Source organism: Rana temporaria, chromosome 5 (genome assembly GCF_905171775.1).
Source record: "Rana temporaria chromosome 5, aRanTem1.1, whole genome shotgun sequence".
Classification (NCBI taxonomy): Eukaryota; Metazoa; Chordata; class Amphibia; order Anura; family Ranidae; genus Rana; species Rana temporaria.
In genome coordinates, this window is record NC_053493.1 from 1188557 (window position 1) to 1209518 (window position 20962).

At 48.5% G+C, this 20962-nt stretch overlaps 1 protein-coding gene across 1 annotated transcript; it reads right to left on the minus strand.

Annotated features, from left to right (window-relative positions):
* Positions 1-14943: 14943 nt before the first annotated feature.
* Positions 14944-18900, minus strand: LOC120939687 (basic proline-rich protein-like). Its single transcript, XM_040352019.1, has 2 exons — positions 18789-18900; positions 14944-16622 (listed from the first exon to the last, which is right to left on the minus strand). The coding sequence occupies exons 1-2, from the start codon at positions 18898-18900 to the stop codon at positions 14944-14946; spliced, it is 1791 nt and encodes a 596-aa protein (XP_040207953.1).
* Between the last annotated feature and the right edge of the window lie 2062 nt (positions 18901-20962).

Consider the following 20962-nt stretch of genomic DNA (forward strand, 5'->3'; position numbering starts at 1 on the left):
CAAGGGGGAGGGGGCCGGGTGATGTATGGATGAGGAACGTCTTCATCAAGGGGGAGGGGGCCCGGTGATGTATGGATGAGGAACGTCTTCATCAAGGGGGAGGGGGCCGGGTGATGTATGGATGAGGACAGTCTTCATCTAGGGGGAGGGGGCTGGGTGATGTTAAGGATGAGGAACGTCTTCATCAAGGGGGAGGGGGGCCCGGTGATGTATGGATGAGGAACGTCTTCATCAAGGGGGAGGGGGCCCGGTGATGTAAGGATGAGGAACGTCTTCATCAAGGGGGAGGGGGCCGGGTGATGTATGGATGAGGAACGTCTTCATCAAGGGGGAGGGGGCCGGGTGATGTAAGGATGAGGAACGTCTTCATCAAGGGGGAGGGGGCCGGGTGATGTAAGGATGAGGAACGTCTTCATCAAGGGGGAGGGGGCCGGGTGATGTAAGGATGAGGAACGTCTTCATCAAGGGGGAGGGGGCCGGGTGATGTAAGGATGAGGAACGTCTTCATCAAGGGGGAGGGGGCCCGGTGATGTATGGATGAGGAACGTCTTCATCAAGGGGGAGGGGGCCGGGTGATGTATGGATGAGGAACGTCTTCATCAAGGGGGAGGGGGCCGGGTGATGTAAGGATGAGGAACGTCTTCATCAAGGGGGAGGGGGCCGGGTGATGTAAGGATGAGGAACGTCTTCATCAAGGGGGAGGGGGCCGGGTGATGTATGGATGAGGAACGTCTTCATCAAGGGGGAGGGGGCCGGGTGATGTATGGATGAGGAACGTCTTCATCAAGGGGGAGGGGGCCGGGTGATGTATGGATGAGGAACGTCTTCATCAAGGGGGAGGGGGCCGGGTGATGTAAGGATGAGGAATGTCTTCATCAAGGGGGAGGGGGCCCGGTGATGTAAGGATGAGGAACGTCTTCATCAAGGGGAGGGGGCCGGGTGATGTAAGGATGAGGAACGTCTTCATCAAGGGGGAGGGGGCCGGGTGATGTATGGATGAGGAACGTCTTCATCAAGGGGGAGGGGGCCGGGTGATGTATGGATGAGGAACATCTTCATCTAGGGGGAGGGGGCCCGGTGATGTATGGATGAGGAACGTCTTCATCAAGGGGGAGGAGGGAGATCAATGTTAATAACACACTGAAGTCAAACACGTTCATTAGGATTAAAGATGCCGGAAGAAATATCACAATGATGTATTTGGTGAGCACCGGAGGTTGGCAACATAACCAAATACGGGTTTCCTAATTGCAGTCACTGGGGGACGAACCATGTGTACGCCAATGACGGGAGCGTTCAATCCTCAGCAGTGCTGGTTAGGACCCAAAGAGATTCTTCCACTTGGTGCAAAATATCTGCGTGGTGAGGCTGATCTGAAACAAGCGCACCACAAATGCTCCAGCCCAATGACCTAACCCAAGAGCCCAATGACCCCAAAGAGTCCAATGGCCCAACCCAAGAGCCCATTGACCCAATCCAAGAGTCCAATGGCTCAACCCAGCCCAATGACCCAATCCAAGAGCCCAATGACCCAACCCAAGAGCCCAATGACCCAACCCAAGAGCCCAATGGCCCAACCCAAGAGTCCAATGGCCCAACCCAAGAGCCCAATGGCCCAATCCAAGAGCCCAATGACCCAACCCAAGAGCCCAATGACCCAACCCAAGAGCCCAATGACCCGACCCAATACAAGAGCCCAATGACCCAATGCAAGAGCCCAATAAACTGATCCAAGAGTCTAATGGCCCAACCCAAGAGCCCAATGACCAATGCAAGAGCCCAACGACCCAATCCAAGAGCCCAACGACCCAACCCAAGAGCCCAACGACCCAACCCAAGAGCCCAATTAATCGATCCAAGAGCCCAAGGACCCAATGCAAGAGCCCAATGACCCAATGCAAGAGCCCAAAGACCCAATACAAGAGCCCAATGACCTGATCCAAGAGTCCAATGGCCTAACCCAAGAGCCCAATGACCCAATGCAAAAGCCCAATGACCCAATCCAAGAGCTCACTGACCGAATCCAAGAACCCATTGACCAAATCCAAGAGCCCAATGACCCAATCCAAGAGTCCATTAACCCAATCCAAGAGCCCATTGACCCAACCCAAGAGCCCATGAGCCAATCTAAGGACAGGCAGAAGTCTCCAATCTTCGATGGTGCCTCTATGACAAAAACGCATCTCAGTCACCTTCCTATAGTACCTCCAGGACCCCAGTCCACACATCAGGGAGGGCTGAGTGGAGGACAGGGGACAGTACTAACAACATATGATGGGCTGGTGGACCTGAGTGGAGATACTTCACCATTCAGACATTGATCAGAGGGGGACACACAGTCAGTGACATGTACTGAGTAGTACATAACTGATGCCTATTGAAACCTGCAAATGGCAGAGGAAGGTCCTCCAGGGCCGTCTTTGTGGCACTAAGATGTCATGTGAATAAATTTAGAATTTTGCATTGAAGTCAATGGGACGCGATTTTGCTTTGAAGTCAATTGGACGCAGCCAGCCATTATTGGCATTACCGAAAACCCTATTTTCGTTGGATAATTTTTCGGGGGCCGTTATATCGGGACCAGGAAGGGCCACACTGACACATTACTGAAGATATAAAAAATATATCTGATGACAGGTCCACTTTAAGGTAAAAATTATAATAAAAAAAAACAAATGATAGAACACTCGGCAGATCCCGTTTAGCGGCGCGCTGCCATGTTGAACTCCACTAATCGCAGAAGCCAATCGGTGTCAATACAGATATTATAAGTGGAAACAGTTTACCTCGGATAGATAAATTGACACTCAAAGCCGCTCGCTCTCCTTTTCTCTCCCCGCCACTCGTCGCTTTTAAGGCTCCCAAAAAAAAAAAATGCTCCATCAGCGGAAAATAAAATTACCATTTAGACGTGAAACGCGGCCAATATGAAAGAGCGTTATCAGTTTTTTTTTCGGGGACGACAACTGACTTCCTCTGGATTAGCGGCGAATCCCTCATGAAAGAGGCAGCGCGGAATAAATTATTTATCCTGTAACTGCAGCTAATCAGCGACTTTTGTTATCGCCGCTCCTCAGGCGTCTTTAGGCGATAAGCGTTTAGCATCCCCTTATCCGCCCCGGAGCCGGGGGGGCCCTCCCGCCGTTCACGTCTGGACGCTCAGAAATGGCAGAAATTCGCACAGTTCACAGGCAAGAGTGGTGCGGCGGCTATTGTCGGGATGCCGAGATTGAGGGGAAGGAAATCATTCAGATGTTCGGGGAAACTTTAAAAGTCGCTTGAAAGAGTCTCGCCGAGCGCCGGAGAGATTAGAATTTTCAGACAATTAATAATAATTTTTTTTTTTTTTTTTACCCATTTACATGAAACGCTCGCCGAAAAAATGTACCGGGAGCGAACATTCCTAAGATACGGTTATAAAGGGAATCAGAAAGAAAAGAAGAAGAGAATATTGGAGAAATAAAGAGAAAATATATATTTTTTTTCCATGCTCGTTGTTAAAATTCAGAAATAACCGCTTCCTTACCGGGCCAAAAGCAAAGACCTTGGACAATAAAATGGTGGCAGTTGCAACTTTTTTATATTGCACAATATTTGTGCAGCTTTTTTTTTTTTTTTTTAAACGCAAAATAGTTTTTTCCCCCCACATATAGAGCTTTCTTTTGGTGGTATTTGATCACCTCTGCGGTTTTTATTTTTTTGCGCTATAAACAAAAATAGAGCGACAATTTTTTTTTTTAAAAAAAAGCAATATTTTTTACTTTTAGCTATAATAAACATCCCCAAAAAAAAATTTTCCTCAGTTTAGGACGATACGTATTCTTCTACCTATTTTTGGTAAAATAAAAATAAAAAATCGCAATAAGCGTTTATTGATTGGTTTGTGCAAAAGTTATCGCGTCTACAAAATAGGGCATAGATTTATAGAATTGTTATTATTTTTTACTAGTAATGACGGCGATCTGCAATTTTTAGTGGGACTGCGACATTGCGGCGGACACATCAGACACTTTTTTTGGGACCATTCACATTTATACAGCGATCAGTGCTAAAAATAGGCACTGGCAAGGAAGGGATTAGCACTACGGGGCGATTAAGGGGTTAATTGTGTTACCTAGGGAGTGATTCTAACTGTGTGGGGAGGGGACTGCCTGGGGGAGGAGACCGATCGATGTTCCTAAACAGTCAGAACAGGAGATCTGTCTCTCCTCTCCCCTGCCCTTCTCCGGGGCCTCTGATTCTAGAAAATATATAATGTTTGGGGGTTCTAAGTAAATTTGTATAACAAAAAAAAAATATTGTAACATTTAAAATTGCCCCTGACAATTAGTGATTAGAAATCAATTTATAATATTTTTACAAATTAATAAAAAAAAAAAAAAATGCAACAACCACCATTTTATTTTCCAGTGTCTCTGCTTCCAGAAATTATATAATGTTTGGGGGTTCTAAGTTAATTTCTATAACAATTTTTTTTTTTTAAATAATCGTAACATTCAAAATTGACCCCGACAATTTGTGATTAGTCATCAATTTATAAGATTTTTTTACAAATTAATAAAAAGATAAAAAAACAAAAAAAAATGCAACAACCACCATTTTATTCCCCAGGGCCTCTGATTCCAGAAAATATATAATGTTTGGGGGTTCTAAGTAAATTTCTATAACAAAAAATAAATAAAAAATGATTGAAACATTTAAAATTGACCCCGACAGTTAGTGATTAGACATCAATTTATAACATTTCTACAACTTAATAAAAATAAAGAGTAAAAAAACTGCAACAACCGCCATTTTATTCTCCAGGGCCTCTGCTTCCAGAAAATACATTGGCCCGGATTCACAAAGCACTTGCGACGACGTATCTCAACATACGCCGTCGTAAGTACAAATGTGCGCCGTCGTATCTATGCGCCGTGCCCACAAACTCAGATACGCCTAAAAATAGGCTTCATCCGACCGACATAACTTGCCTACGCCAGCGTAGTGTGGGCGCATATTTACGCTGGACGCATGTGGCGCTCCCATTGATTTTCTATTCAAATATGCAAATGAGGGAGATACAGCGATTCATGAACGTACGTGCGCCCGGGCACAGGCTACGCGTGGTTCGCGTAAGTTGTACATCCGGCGTAAAGTTATTCCCCATATAGTAGGCGCAACCCATGCAAAGGGCTGCACCAGGGAACACAAACCGTCGTATTTTACGTAGGACGTGAATAGGGCTGGGCGTAGGTTACGTTCACGCCGTAGGCAGTGATTCGACGCATCTTAGGCAGTTGTTTTGACGTGATTCTGAGCATGCGCACTGGGATGTGGCCACGGGACGGCGCATGCGCCGTTCGTTATACGTATCTATCTGGCACTCGGCCCATCATTTGCATGGGGTCACACCTCATTTGCATGTCTCACGCCCACTTCCACCTACGCCTTAGAAACCCAGCGCAGATTTGAGAGCAAGTGCTTTGTGAATTCGGTGCTTGCCTCTCTGCGCTGCGTCGGCGTAGCGTATAAAAGATACACTACGGCGGCATAAATATGCGCCGATGTCTGTGAATCCAGGCCATATTGTTTGGGGGTTCTAAGTAAATTTCTATAACAAAAAAATAAATAAAAAACGATCGTAACATTCAAAATTGACCCAGACAATTTGTGATTAGTCATCAATTCATAAAATTTTTACAACTTAATAAAAATAAATAGTAAAAAAATAAAATAAAAACGAAAAAAAATGCAACAACTGCCATTTTATTCCCCAGGGCCTCTGTTTCCAGAAAATATATAATTTTGGGGGGTTCTAAGTAAATTTCTATAACAAAACAAAATAAAAATAAATAATTGTAACATTTAAAATTGCCCCCGACAATTAGTGATTAGACATCAATTTATAAGATTTTTACAAGTTAATAAAAAAACAAAACAAAAAAAACTGCAACAACCACCATTTTATTCCCCAGGGCCTCTGCTTCCAGAAAATATATAATGTAAAGTAAATTTCTATAACAAAAAATAAATAAAAAATAATTTAACATTTAAAATTGCCCCTGTGATTAGACATCAATTTATAAGATTTTTACAAATTAATAAAAAAAAATGAAATGTAAAAAAATAACAAAAAATTGCCAAAAACCGGTTGTTTCCCTTTATTGGGGAAGGTTCCGGCGCGGTGGGAAGACGGAGCGGTGGGAAGACGGCGCGGTGGGAAGACGGCGCGGTGGGAAGACGGAGCGGTGGGAAGACGGCGCGGTGGGAAGACGGCGCGGTGGGAAGACGGCGCGGTGGGAAGACGGCGGGGTGGGAAGACGGCGGGGTGGGAAGACGGATCGGTGGGAAGACGGCGCGGTGGGAAGACGGCGCGGTGGGAAGACGGCGCGGTGGGAAGACGGCGGGGTGGGAAGACGGCGGGGTGGGAAGACGGATCGGTGGGAAGACGGCGCGGTGGGAAGACGGCGCGGTGGGAAGACGGCGCGGTGGGAAGACGGCGCGGTGGGAAGACGGAGCGGTGGGAAGACGGCGCGGTGGGAAGACGGCGCGGTGGGAAGACGGCGCGGTGGGAAGACGGCGCGGTGGGAAGACGGAGCGGTGGGAAGACGGAGCGGTGGGAAGACGGAGCGGTGGGAAGACGGAGCGGTGGGAAGACGGCGCGGTGGGAAGACGGAGCGGTGGGAAGACGGCGCGGTGGGAAGACGGCGGGGTGGGAAGACGGATCGGTGGGAAGACGGCGCGGTGGGAAGACGGCGCGGTGGGAAGACGGCGCGGTGGGAAGACGGAGCGGTGGGAAGACGGCGCGGTGGGAAGACGGCGCGGTGGGAAGACGGCGCGGTGGGAAGACGGCGCGGTGGGAAGACGGCGCGGTGGGAAGACGGAGCGGTGGGAAGACGGAGCGGTGGGAAGACGGCGCGGTGGGAAGACGGAGCGGTGGGAAGACGGCGCGGTGGGAAGACGGAGCGGTGGGAAGACGGCGCGGTGGGAAGACGGCGCGGTGGGAAGACGGCGCGGTGGGAAGACGGCGCGGTGGGAAGACGGAGCGGTGGGAAGACGGAGCGGTGGGAAGACGGCGCGGTGGGAAGACGGCGCAGTGGGAAGACGGAGCGGTGGGAAGACGGCGCGGTGGGAAGACGGAGCGGTGGGAAGACGGAGCGGTGGGAAGACGGCGCGGTGGGAAGACGGCGCGGTGGGAAGACGGCGCGGTGGGAAGACGGCGCGGTGGGAAGACGACGCGGTGGGAAGACGGAGCGGTGGGAAGACGGCGCGGTGGGAAGACGGAGCGGTGGGAAGACGGCGCGGTGGGAAGACGGCGCGGTGGGAAGACGGCGCGGTGGGAAGACGGCGCGGTGGTTAGACGGCACGGTGGGAAGACGCAGCGGCTGTTTGGACCTCTTGTCGTCCCTCTTCTGTATTTCTCTGCCCTCTCGGCTCCTCTGTGTTATTACCTCTCCAGCAAATTTAAATATTATGTCACCTGCTGTTTCCTGTCACCCCGCAGAGCGCGGATTACGCTGCTTCTCTATATCATTCCCATCAGACAGGCGCGGTGAATAACGGCGCAATTATATTAGCTGTCCCTTCACATCTGACAATGTAAAGCTGACATTAATTGGGCGACAATCAAGGCAGTAATTCGGGATAATTGGATTGCCGCAGTCAGAAGCTATAAACCTGCTACAATATGCAATTGTTACGGCACAACAATTAACCGCAGAAAAAAAGGGAAGACAAAAGGCACCTGGGATTTACTGCGCGGCAACGCAGAATGACAGGCGGCCTCTCCGCAGAGATACCCTGATAGGATTCTACCGATCGACGCCGCGTCGCCCCATACAATCCTCTTCTCTTCCATGAAAGGGAATCTATATCTCCTCCAACACATACCTTGTAATTATCTTTTGGTTTGGGGTCAAATTTTATTTATCTCTTTTTTTTTAATCTTGTAAGATGTAGATTTTTAAAGTGATGTTTTATACCCGTCTTTAATTTTACATTTTTTATTATTGATATAAAATCCTTATTTAGCATTTAAAAAAAATGGTATCATGGAATAAACTGAAGGTTTTCTCGAGAGACAATACCCTCTCTATCTGAAAATCCATACACCCCCACTATTTAATATTTTTTAAGTGATGTTTTATATCCTTTTTTAATTTCTTTTTCATTTTTTATTTGATATAAAATCCTTATTTAGCATTTGATAGAAAATGGTATCATGGAATAAACTGCAGGTTTTCTCAAGAGAGACAGCACAGCAGCTGTTTGCCTTCAGACCCTCTCTATCTGAAAATCCACACACCCCTTTGTAAGATTTTTTAGTGATGTTTAATATCCTTTTTTATTATTTTATTTTAATATAAAATCCTTATGAATCCTCTTCTCTTCAACTAAAGGGCATCTATACAGCCTTCTCTGTTGTAATTATCTTTAGGTTTGGGGTCAATTTTATTTATCTCTTTTTTTTTATCTTGTAAGATTTGATGTACTAACATTTATATGTATAGTTGATCCGGGGAAAATCCGATTGCCTCTCGGGGGATCAGGAAGACATTTTTTCCCCTGCTGCAGCAAATTGGATCTCATGCTCTGCTGTTTTTTTTTTTGCCTTCCTCTGGATCAACTGTGGGTATGGAGTTGGGTGTATGGGATTGCATTGTGTTTTTTATTTTGTTTGTTTATTTATTTTGTTTTTTTATTTTTATTTTTTTTGTGGTTGAACTGGATGGACTTGTGTCTTTTTTCGACCTGACTAACTATGTAACTATGTTTTATACCCTTTTTAGACCCTCTCTATCTGAAAATCCACACACCACCCTTTAATATGTTTAAAGTGATGTTTTATATCCTTTTTTTTATTTTATATAAAATCCTTATTAAGCATTTGATATAAATGGTATCATGGATTAAACTGCAGGTCATCTCAAGAGACAGAACAGCAGCTGTTTGCCTTCAGACCCTCTCTATGTCATGGATATGCAACAAAGTCTGTCTGCTTACCTGATCTCCATGTGTTCATTAGAGGCTGACCCTGTTCTGGTTCCCCTTTTTATCACTTCCTCTTCCTGTATGGCCCCACCCAGGCCATTCCAGGAAGCCTATATTAACCGTTGCTCTACAGGTCTGCAGTGCTGTTCAACAGTGTTCCTATGCTTAGTTCCTGTCTGCAGTGTAGTTTGCTGGTTCCTGTTTGCAGTGTGCTACGATCATCTTTCCGTGTACTGTTTTGGCTTGTTCCTGACTTATCCTTGTCTGCCTGTGCCCTTGACTATTTGCATGTCCCACGGTTATCCTTGTCTGCCTGTTGCCCTGACCTCGGCCTACCCATCACCACCGTTTGTCCTGCTGGCTGCATCCCCTCTCTCCATGCGGAGTGTGACCTAGGGGATCTCGGGGTCGCGACCTGGATCCAGTTGCGGCCAAGGCCATCCCCACCATCAGGGGCTCTGGTGAATACAAAACTGGGTCTAAGGCCGGGTACTAACGAGCAAACATATACGATGAAAGCGGTCCGTCGGACCGTTTTCACCGTACATGCCTGCCAGAGGGCTTCTGTACGATGGTTGTACTAACCATGGTACAGAAGTCCGCTCGTAAACACTACGCGGGGCGTGTCCGCGTCGTCGCCGCGACGATGACGCGGCAACGTGGGCGGGCCTGCCATTTAAAGGCTTCCACGCATGCGTCGAAGTCATTCGACGCATGCGAGGGACGGCGGGCGCTCCGACATGTACGGTAGGTCTGTATCATGGATTAAACCTTCAGACCCTCTCTATCTGAAAATCCATACACCGCCCCTATTTAATATTTTTTAAGTGATGTTTAATATCCTTTTTTTTTTATTTGATATAAAATCCTTATTAAGCATTTAAAAAAAATGGTATCATGGATGAAAACTGCAGGTCATCTCAGAGAGACAGCACAGCAGCTGTTTGCCTTCAGACCCTCTCTATCTGAAAATCCACACACCCCTTTGTAAGATTTTTTTAACGTAACGTTTATATCTTTTTTTAATAAAAATGTAATATTGATATAAAATCCTTATTAAGCATTTAAAAAAATGGTATCATGGATTAAACTGCAGGTTTTCTCAAGAGACAGCACAGCAGCTGTTTGCCCTCAGCCCCTCTCTATCTTAAAATCCATACACCCCCCCCCCTTTTAATATTTTTTAAGTGATGTTTAATATCCCTTTTTTATATTTTATTTTATATAAAATCCTAATTAAGCATTTGATATAAATGTAAATATAAATCTATACACCCCTTTGTAATATTTTTTTACGTGATGTTATATATCCTTTTTAAATACAATTTTATTATTGATATAAAATCCTTATTGAGCATTTGATAACATTGGTATTGTATGTATTATGGATTAAACTGTACATTTTCTCAAGACACAGCAGTTGTTTGCCTTCGGACCCTCTCTATCTGAAATTCCATACACCCCCCCCAACTCCCCTTTAATATTTTTAAAGTTATTTTTTATATCTTTTTTTTATTTTACTTTTTTAGAATTTAATATAAAATCCTTATTAAGCATTTGATAAAAATTGTATCATGGATCAAACTGCAGGACTTCTCAAGAGACAGCACAGCAGCTGTTTGCCTTCAGGCCCTCTCCATCTAAAATTCCATACACCCCTTTGTAAGATCTTTTAGTGATCTTTAATATCCTTTTTTATTATTTTATTTTAATATAAAATCCTTATGAATCATCTTCTCTTCAATTAAAGGGCATCTATACAGCCTTCTCTGTTGTAATTATCTTTAGGTTTGGGGTCAATTTTATTTATCTTGTAAGATTTGATGTTTTATACCCTTTTTTTATATTTTTATATAAAATCCTTACTGCCCCACGTCTAATCACTGTCCAAAGCTTGCCGCCACATCTCCAAAATACGTCCCTTCCTAACCATTGATATCACAAAGCTTCTAATTCACTCCATGGTCATCTCTCACCTCGACTATTGCCACTCCCTCCTCGTTGGATTATCTCCTCTTCAGTCCATCATGAATACTGCTGCCAGACTCATCCACCTTCCCAATTGCTCTGTGTCTGCTACCCCTCCCTGCCAATCCCTCCACTCAGTGTCCTCCATCCCCCTCTGCCAATCCCTCCACTGGCCTCCATTCAGTGTCTTCCATCCCTCTCTGCCAATCCCTCCATTCAGTGTCCTCCATCCCTCTCTGCCAATCCCTCCACTGGCCTCCATTCAGTGTCATCCATCCCTCTCTGCCAATCTCTCCACTGGCCTCCATTCAGTGTCCTCCACCCCTCTCTACCAATCCCTCCACTGACCTCCATTCAGTGTCCTCCATCCCTCTCTGCCAATCCCTCCACTGGCCTCCATTCAGTGTCCTCCATCCCTCTCTGTCAATCCCTCCATTCAGTGTCCTCCATCCCTCTCTGCCAATCCCTCCATTCAGTGTCCTCCATCCCTCTTTGCCAATCCCTCCATTCAGTGTCCTCCACCCCTCCTTCCGATCTTTTCACTGGTTTCTATTTAGTGTCCTCCACCCCTCCTTCCAATCTCTTCACTGGTCTCCATTCAGTGTCCTCCACCCCTCTCTACCAATCCCTCCAATGACCTCCATTCAGTGTCCTCCACCCCTCTCTACCAATCCCTACACTGACCTCCACAACTAATTCAATTCAAAATACTAACTAAAAAATGAAAACATAAAATGACACCAACCATCCATTGTCCTACTGACATCAAATTCTTCTCTACTGACACATCCACTGCTCTACCAAATGACATCAACCATACACTGTCCTACCGACATGTTCACTGCTCTACTGAATGACACCAACCATCCATTGTCCTACTGACACCAATTTCTACTCTACTGACATGTCCACTGTTCTACTAAATGACACCAACCATCCATTGTCCTACTGAGACCAACCTCTACCCTACTGACACCATCCACTGCTCTATTGACACCAACCTTTACCCTACTGACAACGTCCACTGCTCTACTAAATGACACCAACCATCCATTGTTCTACCAACACCAACACCAACTTCTACTCTACTGACTGACACCAACCATCCAGTGTTCTACTGACACCAACCTCTACCCTACTGATACCATCCACTACTCTACTGACACCAACCTTTATTCTACTGACACGTCCACTGCTTTACTAAACGACACCAAACATTCATCGTTCTACCGACACATCCACTGCTCTACTAAATGACACCAACCATCCATTGTCCAACTGACACGTTCACTGCTCTACTAAGTGACACCAACCATCCATTGTCCTACTGACACTGTGACAAAAGTCACTGTCACTGTGTGTTTTGGAAGGGACTGTGGGCTGGCCTCATACCTACATTTTTTGGCCCAGAAGAGACTGAGGGACTTGGGGACAAGCTGGCATTGAGATAATGTAATGTAATGCTACATCCCTTCTCCCTATCCCCCCTCTTGTTGCTGTGTTTACTTGTGTTGGTTCATGGCACATAGATAATGGTCTGGACTGGAGACATCTCTCTGCAGGGGATGCGTATTGAGGGGCTGCCTGTTTACCATAACCCCTTTATGTTTAACTGTAGTCTGTTTCAATGTACAAGTGTTCAGTTCCCATTGGTTCTTCCTTGTCCCCTACCCCCTCCATGACAAGGCTAAGGGGAGTGTCCCTAACTGTGTGTAAAAGTGTATGTCTTGTATTTAATAAACAGTTTATGCTCTGCATGTTTAACCCTCAACACCTGTGTGGATTGTCTCTCGTGATTGAGGGGTTAAGGGCTGGTTATGGCGAATCTGCAGGCTGCGGGTGCGTTTGGAGGACAGGAGACACAGGACTGGCGGATGTGCCCACCTGGGGTATCAGAGATCCGTCACAGACACCAACTTCTACTCTACTGAATGACACCAACCATCCATTGTTCTACTGACACCAACTTCTACTCTGCTGAATGACACCAACCATCCATTGTCCTACTGACACCAACCATCCATTGTTCTACTGACACCAACTTCTACTCTACTGAATGACACCAACCATCCATTGTTCTACTGACACCAACTTCTACCCTACTGACACCAACTTCTACCCTACTGACACCAACTTCTACTCTACTGACACGTCCACTGCTCTACTGAATGACACCAACCATCCATTGTCCTACTGACACCAACTTCTACTCTACTGAATGACACCAACCATCCGTTGTCCTACTGACACCAACCATCCATTGTTCTACTGACACCAACTTCTACCCTACTGACACCGTCCACTGCTCTACTGACACTGTCCATGTTTTAATACGTGTTAAAACATTTGTTTACATTTATTTATAAGAGCGTGTCTGCTGTGCCCATAAAATCATGCCTGGCACCTTATCTTATATATGTTGGCAATGATCCAGAACTGTACAAAGGAAGAAAGACGTTTTTGTCAGTGGACAGTTTCTATGCCCCTACCTACTAGCAATTTCTTATTTTTAAAATGTCATTCCACTTTAATCTCCTCCTGGACTTCAGCTTTAAGTGCATTTTTAAAAGCAACGATGGCTTGAAAACGTTAACTTCAGCGCACATTCACTGCAAGATGGTAGCAGCGGCGGTGCCAGAGATCGCAGACTTGTCAGTGCTGCAAAGGAAAAACTAAGTACGCCTGCCATGATGTGACTACTTATTATTATGCCCCCCCCCCCAGTTCCTCTTTTAGATGGGGTTTGGTGGTCTGAATGCAAAATTATGAGGCCTAGGAGAAGTCTTTACTTTGTAAAGTGAACAGTACACAAAATGTGGACGCAGCACGCAATTAACAACATCGGCTTTTTCTGGATGTTATTAGAAGCCGTAATTTTCTCTGTTTTTCATTTTTTTTTATTTCAGCGGCCAAGCTAAAAAAAAAAATTCTGCTGCTTGGCTGAAAGACTTTCCTAAAAAAAAAAATTGCTTCTGTGTCTCCAACTGAGAGCGCGGCTCTGGCTCGCGGATCAGAGGAGCCGGAGCAGGTGGACGCCGAGCTCAGTATGGCGTGTGTCAGCGCTCCACACTGCCGCGCACGATGCACACCACTAAAAGGCGATAATGAGAGGCAGACAGGAAGGGCTTTGTCGCTGGGCGAGCGAGATCGTTGGAGCGTCAACACTGTTTGAGCTGGCAAGACGAAGCCCTTCAGCGACGCACTGCCCAGGCTTGGATATGTTAACCTAGAGTGGCTTCAAATCACAGCCTTGAGCGAACGCTGGAAAGCTCCCTTCACCAAGAGAATGAAATTCCGAACATGAAAGACATTGACAAGCTTCCGCACAACTCGGCTCTGCTTTCCAATGTCGCATACAAAGTCCAAGGAGAGAAGGAAACCTTGCTGCTTTGTAGAGGAGATCTAAAGGTCTCGGAAATATGCCAGATGCCAAAATTGGCTTCAAGCACTTTAAAACTAAACTCCAGCCAAATGAAAATAAAATAAAACACCAATAAATGCAGTTATATACAATATATGGGCAAAAAGTTGGGGGCTCTTGGCCAACACAGCTATATGAATTTGTTGGACATCCCATTCCAAAACCATGGCCAACAATGTGCACTGCTGGGAGGAGGGAGCAGGGTGGGCTGTGCACTGCTGGGAGGAGGGAGCAGGGTGGGCTGTGCACTGCTGGGAGGAGGGTGCAGGGTGGGCTGTGTACTGCTGGGAGGAGGGTGCAGGGTGGGCTGTGTACTGCTGGGAGGAGGGTGCAGGGTGGGCTGTGTGCTGCTGGGAGGAGGGAGCAGGGTGGGCTGTGCACTGCTGGGAGGAGGGTGCAGGGTGGGCTGTGTGCTGCTGGGAGGAGGGTGCAGGGTGCGCTGTGTACTGCTGGGAGGAGGGAGCAGGGTGGGCTGTGCACTGCTGGGAGGAGGGTGCAGGGTGGGCTGTGTGCTGCTGGGAGGAGGGTGCAGGGTGCGCTGTGTACTGCTGGGAGGAGGGTGCAAGATGGGCTGTGTACACTTAGGAGGAGGGAGGATGGTTCACTGTGTGCCTGCTGGGAGGAGGGAGCAGGGTGGGCTGTGCGCTGCTGGGAGGAGGGTGCAGGGTGGGCTGTGTGCTGCTGGGAGGAGGGTGCCGAGTGGGCTGTGCACTGCTGGGAGGAGGGTGCAGGGTGGGCTGTGCACTGTTGGGAGGAGGGTGCAGGGTGGGCTGTGCGCTGCTGGGAGGAGGGTGCAGGGTGGGCTGTGTGCTGCTGGGAGGAGGGTGCCGAGTGGGCTGTGCACTGCTGGGAGGAGGGTGCAGGGTGGGCTGTGTGCTGCTGGGAGGAGGGTGCAGGGTGGGCTGTGTGCTGCTGGGAGGAGGGAGCAGGGTGGGCTGTGTACTGCTGGGAGGAGGGTGCAGGGTGGGCTGTGCGCTGCTGGGAGGAGGGTGCAGGGTGGGCTGTGTGCTGCTGGGAGGAGGGTGCAGGGTGGGCTGTGTGCTGCTGGGAGGAGGGTGCAGGGTGGGCTGTGTGCTGCTGGGAGGAGGGACCAGGGTGGGTTGTGTACTGCTGAGAGGAGGGAGCAGGGTGGGCTGTGCACTGCTGAGAGGAGGGAGCAGGGTGGGCTGTGCACTGCTGAGAGGAGGGTGCAGGGTGGGCTGTGCACTGCTGAGAGGAGGGTGCAGGGTGGGCTGTGCACTGCTGGGAGGAGGGTGCAGGGTGGTCTGTGTGCTGCTGGGAGGAGGGTGCAGAGTGGGCTGTGCATTGCTGGGAGGAGGGAGCAGGGTGGGCTGTGCACTGCTGAGAGGAGGGTGCAGGGTGGGCTGTGCACTGCTGAGAGGAGGGTGCAGGGTGGGCTGTGCACTGCTGGGAGGAGGGTGCAGAGTGGGCTGTGCACTGCTGGGAGGAGGGTGCAGAGTGGGCTGTGCATTGCTGGGAGGAGGGTGCAGGGTGGGCTGTGCACTGCTGGGAGGAGGGAGCAGGGTGGGCTGTGTACTGCTGGGAGGAGGGTGCAGGTTGGGCTGTGCGCTGCTGGGAGTAGGGATCAGGGTGGGCTGTGCACTTCTGGGAGGAGGGATCAGGGTGGGCTGTGCACTTCTGGGAGGAGGGATCAGGGTGGGCTGTGCACTGCTGGGAAGAGGGAGCAGGGTGGGCTGTGCACTGCTGGGAGGAGGGTGCAGGGTGGTCTGTGTGCTGCTGGGAGGAGGGTGCAGGGTGGGCTGTGTGCTGCTGGGAGGAGGGTGCAGGGTGGGCTGTGCACTGCTGGGAGGAGGGAGCAGGGTGGGCTGTGCACTGCTGGGAGGAGGGAGCAGGGTGGGCTGTGTACTGCTGGGAGGAGGGTGCAGGTTGGGCTGTGCACTGCTGGGAGTAGGGATCAGGGTGGGCTGTGCACTTCTGGGAGGAGGGATCAGGGTGGGCTGTGCACTTCTGGGAGGAGGGATCAGGGTGGGCTGTGCACTGCTGGGAAGAGGGAGCAGGGTGGGCTGTGCACTGCTGGGAGGAGGGTGCAGGGTGGGCTGTGCACTGCTGGGAGGAGGGAGCAGGGTGGGCTGTGCACTGCTGGGAGGAGGGAGCAGGGTGGGCTGTGCACTGCTGGGAGGAGGGACCAGGGTGGGCTGTGCACTGCTGGGAGGAGGGACCAGGGTGGGCTGTGCACTGCTGGGAGGAGGGACCAGGGTGGGCTGTGCACTGCTGGGAGGAGGGAGCAGGGTGGGCAAAGCTGTTGGCAGGAAGGGTAGGGTGAGCCATGCTGCTAATTAACTGCTGGGAAACAGAGCTTATCTGCCGAGTCCTTGTTGGGTGGAAGCAACAGGGGCAGGTGATTTGCAGGGTCCCTGTTGGGAGAGGGAGCAGGTTGAGCTAAGCTCCTGAGTCCCACAGGGGTTATTGGTGATCATTGTAATTGGCCATCACAGTGATCACATGGCACAGAGCCAGCCCAATCCGCTCTGTGCCTTTAGCTGGTGCTCTCTGCTGTGTAATGCCTGCCATGCCCACACGTGTAAATGAAAGGATGTACAGGTACTTTCACCCACCCTGGTGGGGGCGCTGTCTGACTGTTTATTTACAAGGCCCGGACGTAAGAAGGTTAACTGACAGACACAAATAGGACAAGTAAAGAGCCGCCGCTCTCCGCCGCTGTCAACACAATCAAAGTGTTGGGCAGAAAAGATGGAAGTAATCGATCATTTACTCACCTGTACGGCAGGAAGATATTTACAGAGGTAGAAAACAGGATGAGAAGTAATTTGGCCAATTTTGAACAATGTCCCTCTTGACAACCATTTGCATAATAAGCCTCTTCCCCAACAACGCCGCCAATTTCCGCGCTACGGCTTGAAGGGAGAGTGCGCGATTTTCTCTGCCCGCCATTGGCCTCCGATACACATTTCCCTGTAAAGTTGTGCGTCTGTAATGAATTCTGTCACTCTGAATTGTTGCGCCGGAGCGGCGAGCTGGCGGAGAAGTTTGCATTTTGAATATAAAGGCGCCGTCACTTTCCATTATAAGTAAATAAAGAAAGAAAAAGAAGAGGCATCTCCATAGGAAAGTTTTCAGGCACTTACAGGCTTCAGTTTCATCGCCGCCGCCAATTGATCAGCCTGTCAAAACGCCTCGCGGGGAGACGCGAGACGTTTAATCTGCTGAACGGTTTTGCTATCTTAACAACGAGAAGAAACCAACACTTTATAAGATAGCGCTGTCACTCATCGTCAGACACACAAAGATGGAAATCTACAGAGAAGGAGACGCAACCATCCCCCACTTTGGCGGCGTACGTATCATTATGGCGCCAGCCTTACTTTAATGGCGTGGGGCTTTTGGGTATTGAGGAGCAGGTGACCGCCCACATGTGGCCCCCGCTTGGGCCTGAGCATCCAACTGCGGGGGATGGGGGGCAGTGACATATTCCATATGGGAAAGGTCCAACATCATCTGATACTGGGGTGTACCTAGGGTGGACTCTGGCCGAAAAGTGACCGAGGACTTAGATTTATCAGTCCCTATCTCTACAGCCTCAGCTGCACAGATGCATGAATAGGAAGCGCTCTGAGGCTTCATGATCATTCACAAACTGAAGCATAGTAAACGGTTGATGAATGAACACAAGGGTGATTGATACCAATCACTCACTGTGTTCATTCAGCAAAGGAAGAGGCCAGTAAATGGGCCCAACCTACCTACCACGCTTTGTTTTTCTCAGCTGAGTTGTACTGAAGGCCACAACCTAGGAGCCATCCAAAGCAAAACCCATCATTCCTTGTGAAGTGCTCTGGTGAACACTGGGAAGTTCTTTAGGCCCTGGTCCATGAACCCCGGTAGGCCCTACAGTCATCTGGGAACAAAGACGTTCCATTATCTCTGACCAGGGCCGCAGATAAGGCAGTACAGCCAGCCCTCCTGTACTGAGCCCAGGCCCCATCAGTTCAAAAGGGGGGCCGAGACCCCTGTTGAGCAGGAGGGCCGGCTGTATTGTCTTATTGCAGACACCGATCCTCTTCTGTCTCCCCCTGCAACGCTGGGCCTACCGGGGAAAAGGTCAGCAGAGGCTGTAATGAGTATCAAAACTGGAACACAGAGATGGTGGGATAGGAGCACGGGAACACATATTCCGGGAGGTCTATGCTCAACAACTCCCATAATAGAACTTCTGTGTTACTAGATGAATGTAGGCTCTAGAGAGGACCGTGACCTAGGGTTCAAAGAACTTCCTAGTGTTCCCCAGAGCACTCCACAAAGGGATGATGGGTTTTGCTTTGGATGGCTCCCAGGTTGCGGCCTTCAGTAAGACTCCAACTGGTAAAAGCTGACAAAAAAGAAGCATGGTAGACAGCCTCTGCTGACCTTTGCACATCTACCGTGCTTCGTTTTTGTCAGCTTTTACCAGTTGGAGTCTTACTGAAGGCCACAACCTGGGAGCCATCCAAAGCAAAACCCATCATCCCTTTGCGAAGTGCTCTGGTGAACACTGGGAAGTTCTTCAGACCCTTGGCCATGGCCCTCTATAGAGCCTACATTCATCTGGTAACACAGAAGTTCCATTATTTCCCTGTGTTGGGAGTTGTTGAGCATAGACCTCCCAGAATATGTGTTCCCATGCTCCTATCCCACCATCTCTGTGTTCCAGTTTTGATACTCATTACAGCCTCTCCTGACCTTTGCAAAACCTGGTAAGGAAGAACAAAACTGGAACACAGAGATGGTGGGTATAGGAGCATGGGAACACATATTCTGGGAGGTTTTTGCTCAACAACTCCCAACACAGGGAAGTAATGGAACTTCTGTGTTAGCAGATGAATGTAGGCTCTAGAGAGGGCCATGGCCTAGGGTTTGAAGAACTTCCCAGTGTTCACCAGAGCACTCTGCAAGGGATGATGGGTTTTTGGATGGCTCCTACTTTGTGGCCCTCGGTAAAGCACAAACTGGTAACAGCTAACAAAAACGAAGCATGGTACGAAATCAGCAGGTCCCGATCAAACAGTCAAAGGGTCAATATAAGTGGATAACAAAGATATTTGAAAAACAGCAAAGGTCAGCAGAGGTCGTAAACGGGTATCTTTGCTCAACGACTCCCATGATACAGAAATAATGGACCTTTTGTGTTACCATACGAATGTAGGCCCAAGGGAAGACCAAGGCCTAGGGTCTAAGGTCTAAGAAACTTCCTAGCGTTCCCCAGAGCACTCCAAAAGGGATGATGGATTTTGCTTTGGATGGCTCCTACTTGGTGGCCCTCGGTAAGGCACAAACTGGTAACAGCTAACAAAAACGAAGCATGGTACAAAATCACCAGGTCCCGATCAAACAGTGAAAGGGTCAATAAAAGTGGATAACAAAGATCTTTGAAAAACAGCAAAGGTCAGCAGAGGTCGTAAACGGGTATCTTTGCTCAACGACTCAACGACTTTGCTCAAAGGTCTTTGCTCAACGACTCTCATAATACAGAAATAATGGCCCTTTTGTGTTACCATACGAACGTAGGCCCAAGGGAAGACCATGGCCTAGGGTCTAAGGTCTAAGAAACTTCCTAGCGTTCCCCAGCGCACTCCAAAAGGGATGATGGTTTTTGATTTGGATAGCTCCCAGGTTGTGGCCCTTTTTAAGACTTAACAGCTGACAAAAATTAAGTGTGGTACTAAATCAGCAGGCAGTGTCGCGATCAGTCAAATGCTCAAGGCAAGCAGATAACAAGGATCTTCGAGAAACAGCAAAGGTCAGCAGAGGTTGTAAACGGGAATCATAACTGGAGATCATTTGCATAGGAGCACGGGAACACATATTCCGGGAGGTCTTTGCTCAACAACTCCCATAACACGGGAATAATGGACCTTTTGTGTTGACATTCGAATGTTGGCCCGAGGCACGGCCAGGGCCTAAGGAACTTCCTAGTGTTTCCTAGAGCACTCCGCAAGGCCATCAGTAAGACTCAAATTGGCAACAGCTGATAAAAACTAAGCATGGTAAGAAATCAACATGCAAGGTCACGATGAAACCATGAAAGGGTCAGGGCAGGTGGATAACAAGGATCTTTGAGAAACAGCAAAGGTCAGCAGAGGTCGTAAACGGGTATCATAATTGGAACAGAGATAATGGGCATAGGAACATGGGGCCACATATTCAGAGAGGCCAACAACTCCCAAGTGCACTGAGCAGCCAGCTTAATTAGCTTTCTCAGACATCAGTGGAACAGTCCGGCAACACTTCTCAATGAGAACAAGCAGAACCCCTAAACACTCGCCCTCCATACATTTTGGGACATATTTCTGTGACGGGTCTCATTTTCTCCAGGTCATGGTAAAGCCAATAGTACTTGGTCACAATCCATTGGACTTGATCTGTAATCCTGAAGATGTTTCGTAACTTCTCCAAGACACCTCTTTAATTGTCGGACAGTTTTCCAAGGAGGGAGAAACCCATTGCAAGGGTATAGCCCAGGAAGAATCAAGCATGGGGCTCAGGTGAGAAACAGCAGATAGATCCTGCAGAGACTCCGCTGCAACAGAAACAGCTGCAGACTGCAGCACGGGGGGGTTCAGAAGACAACGAACTGTGACATTG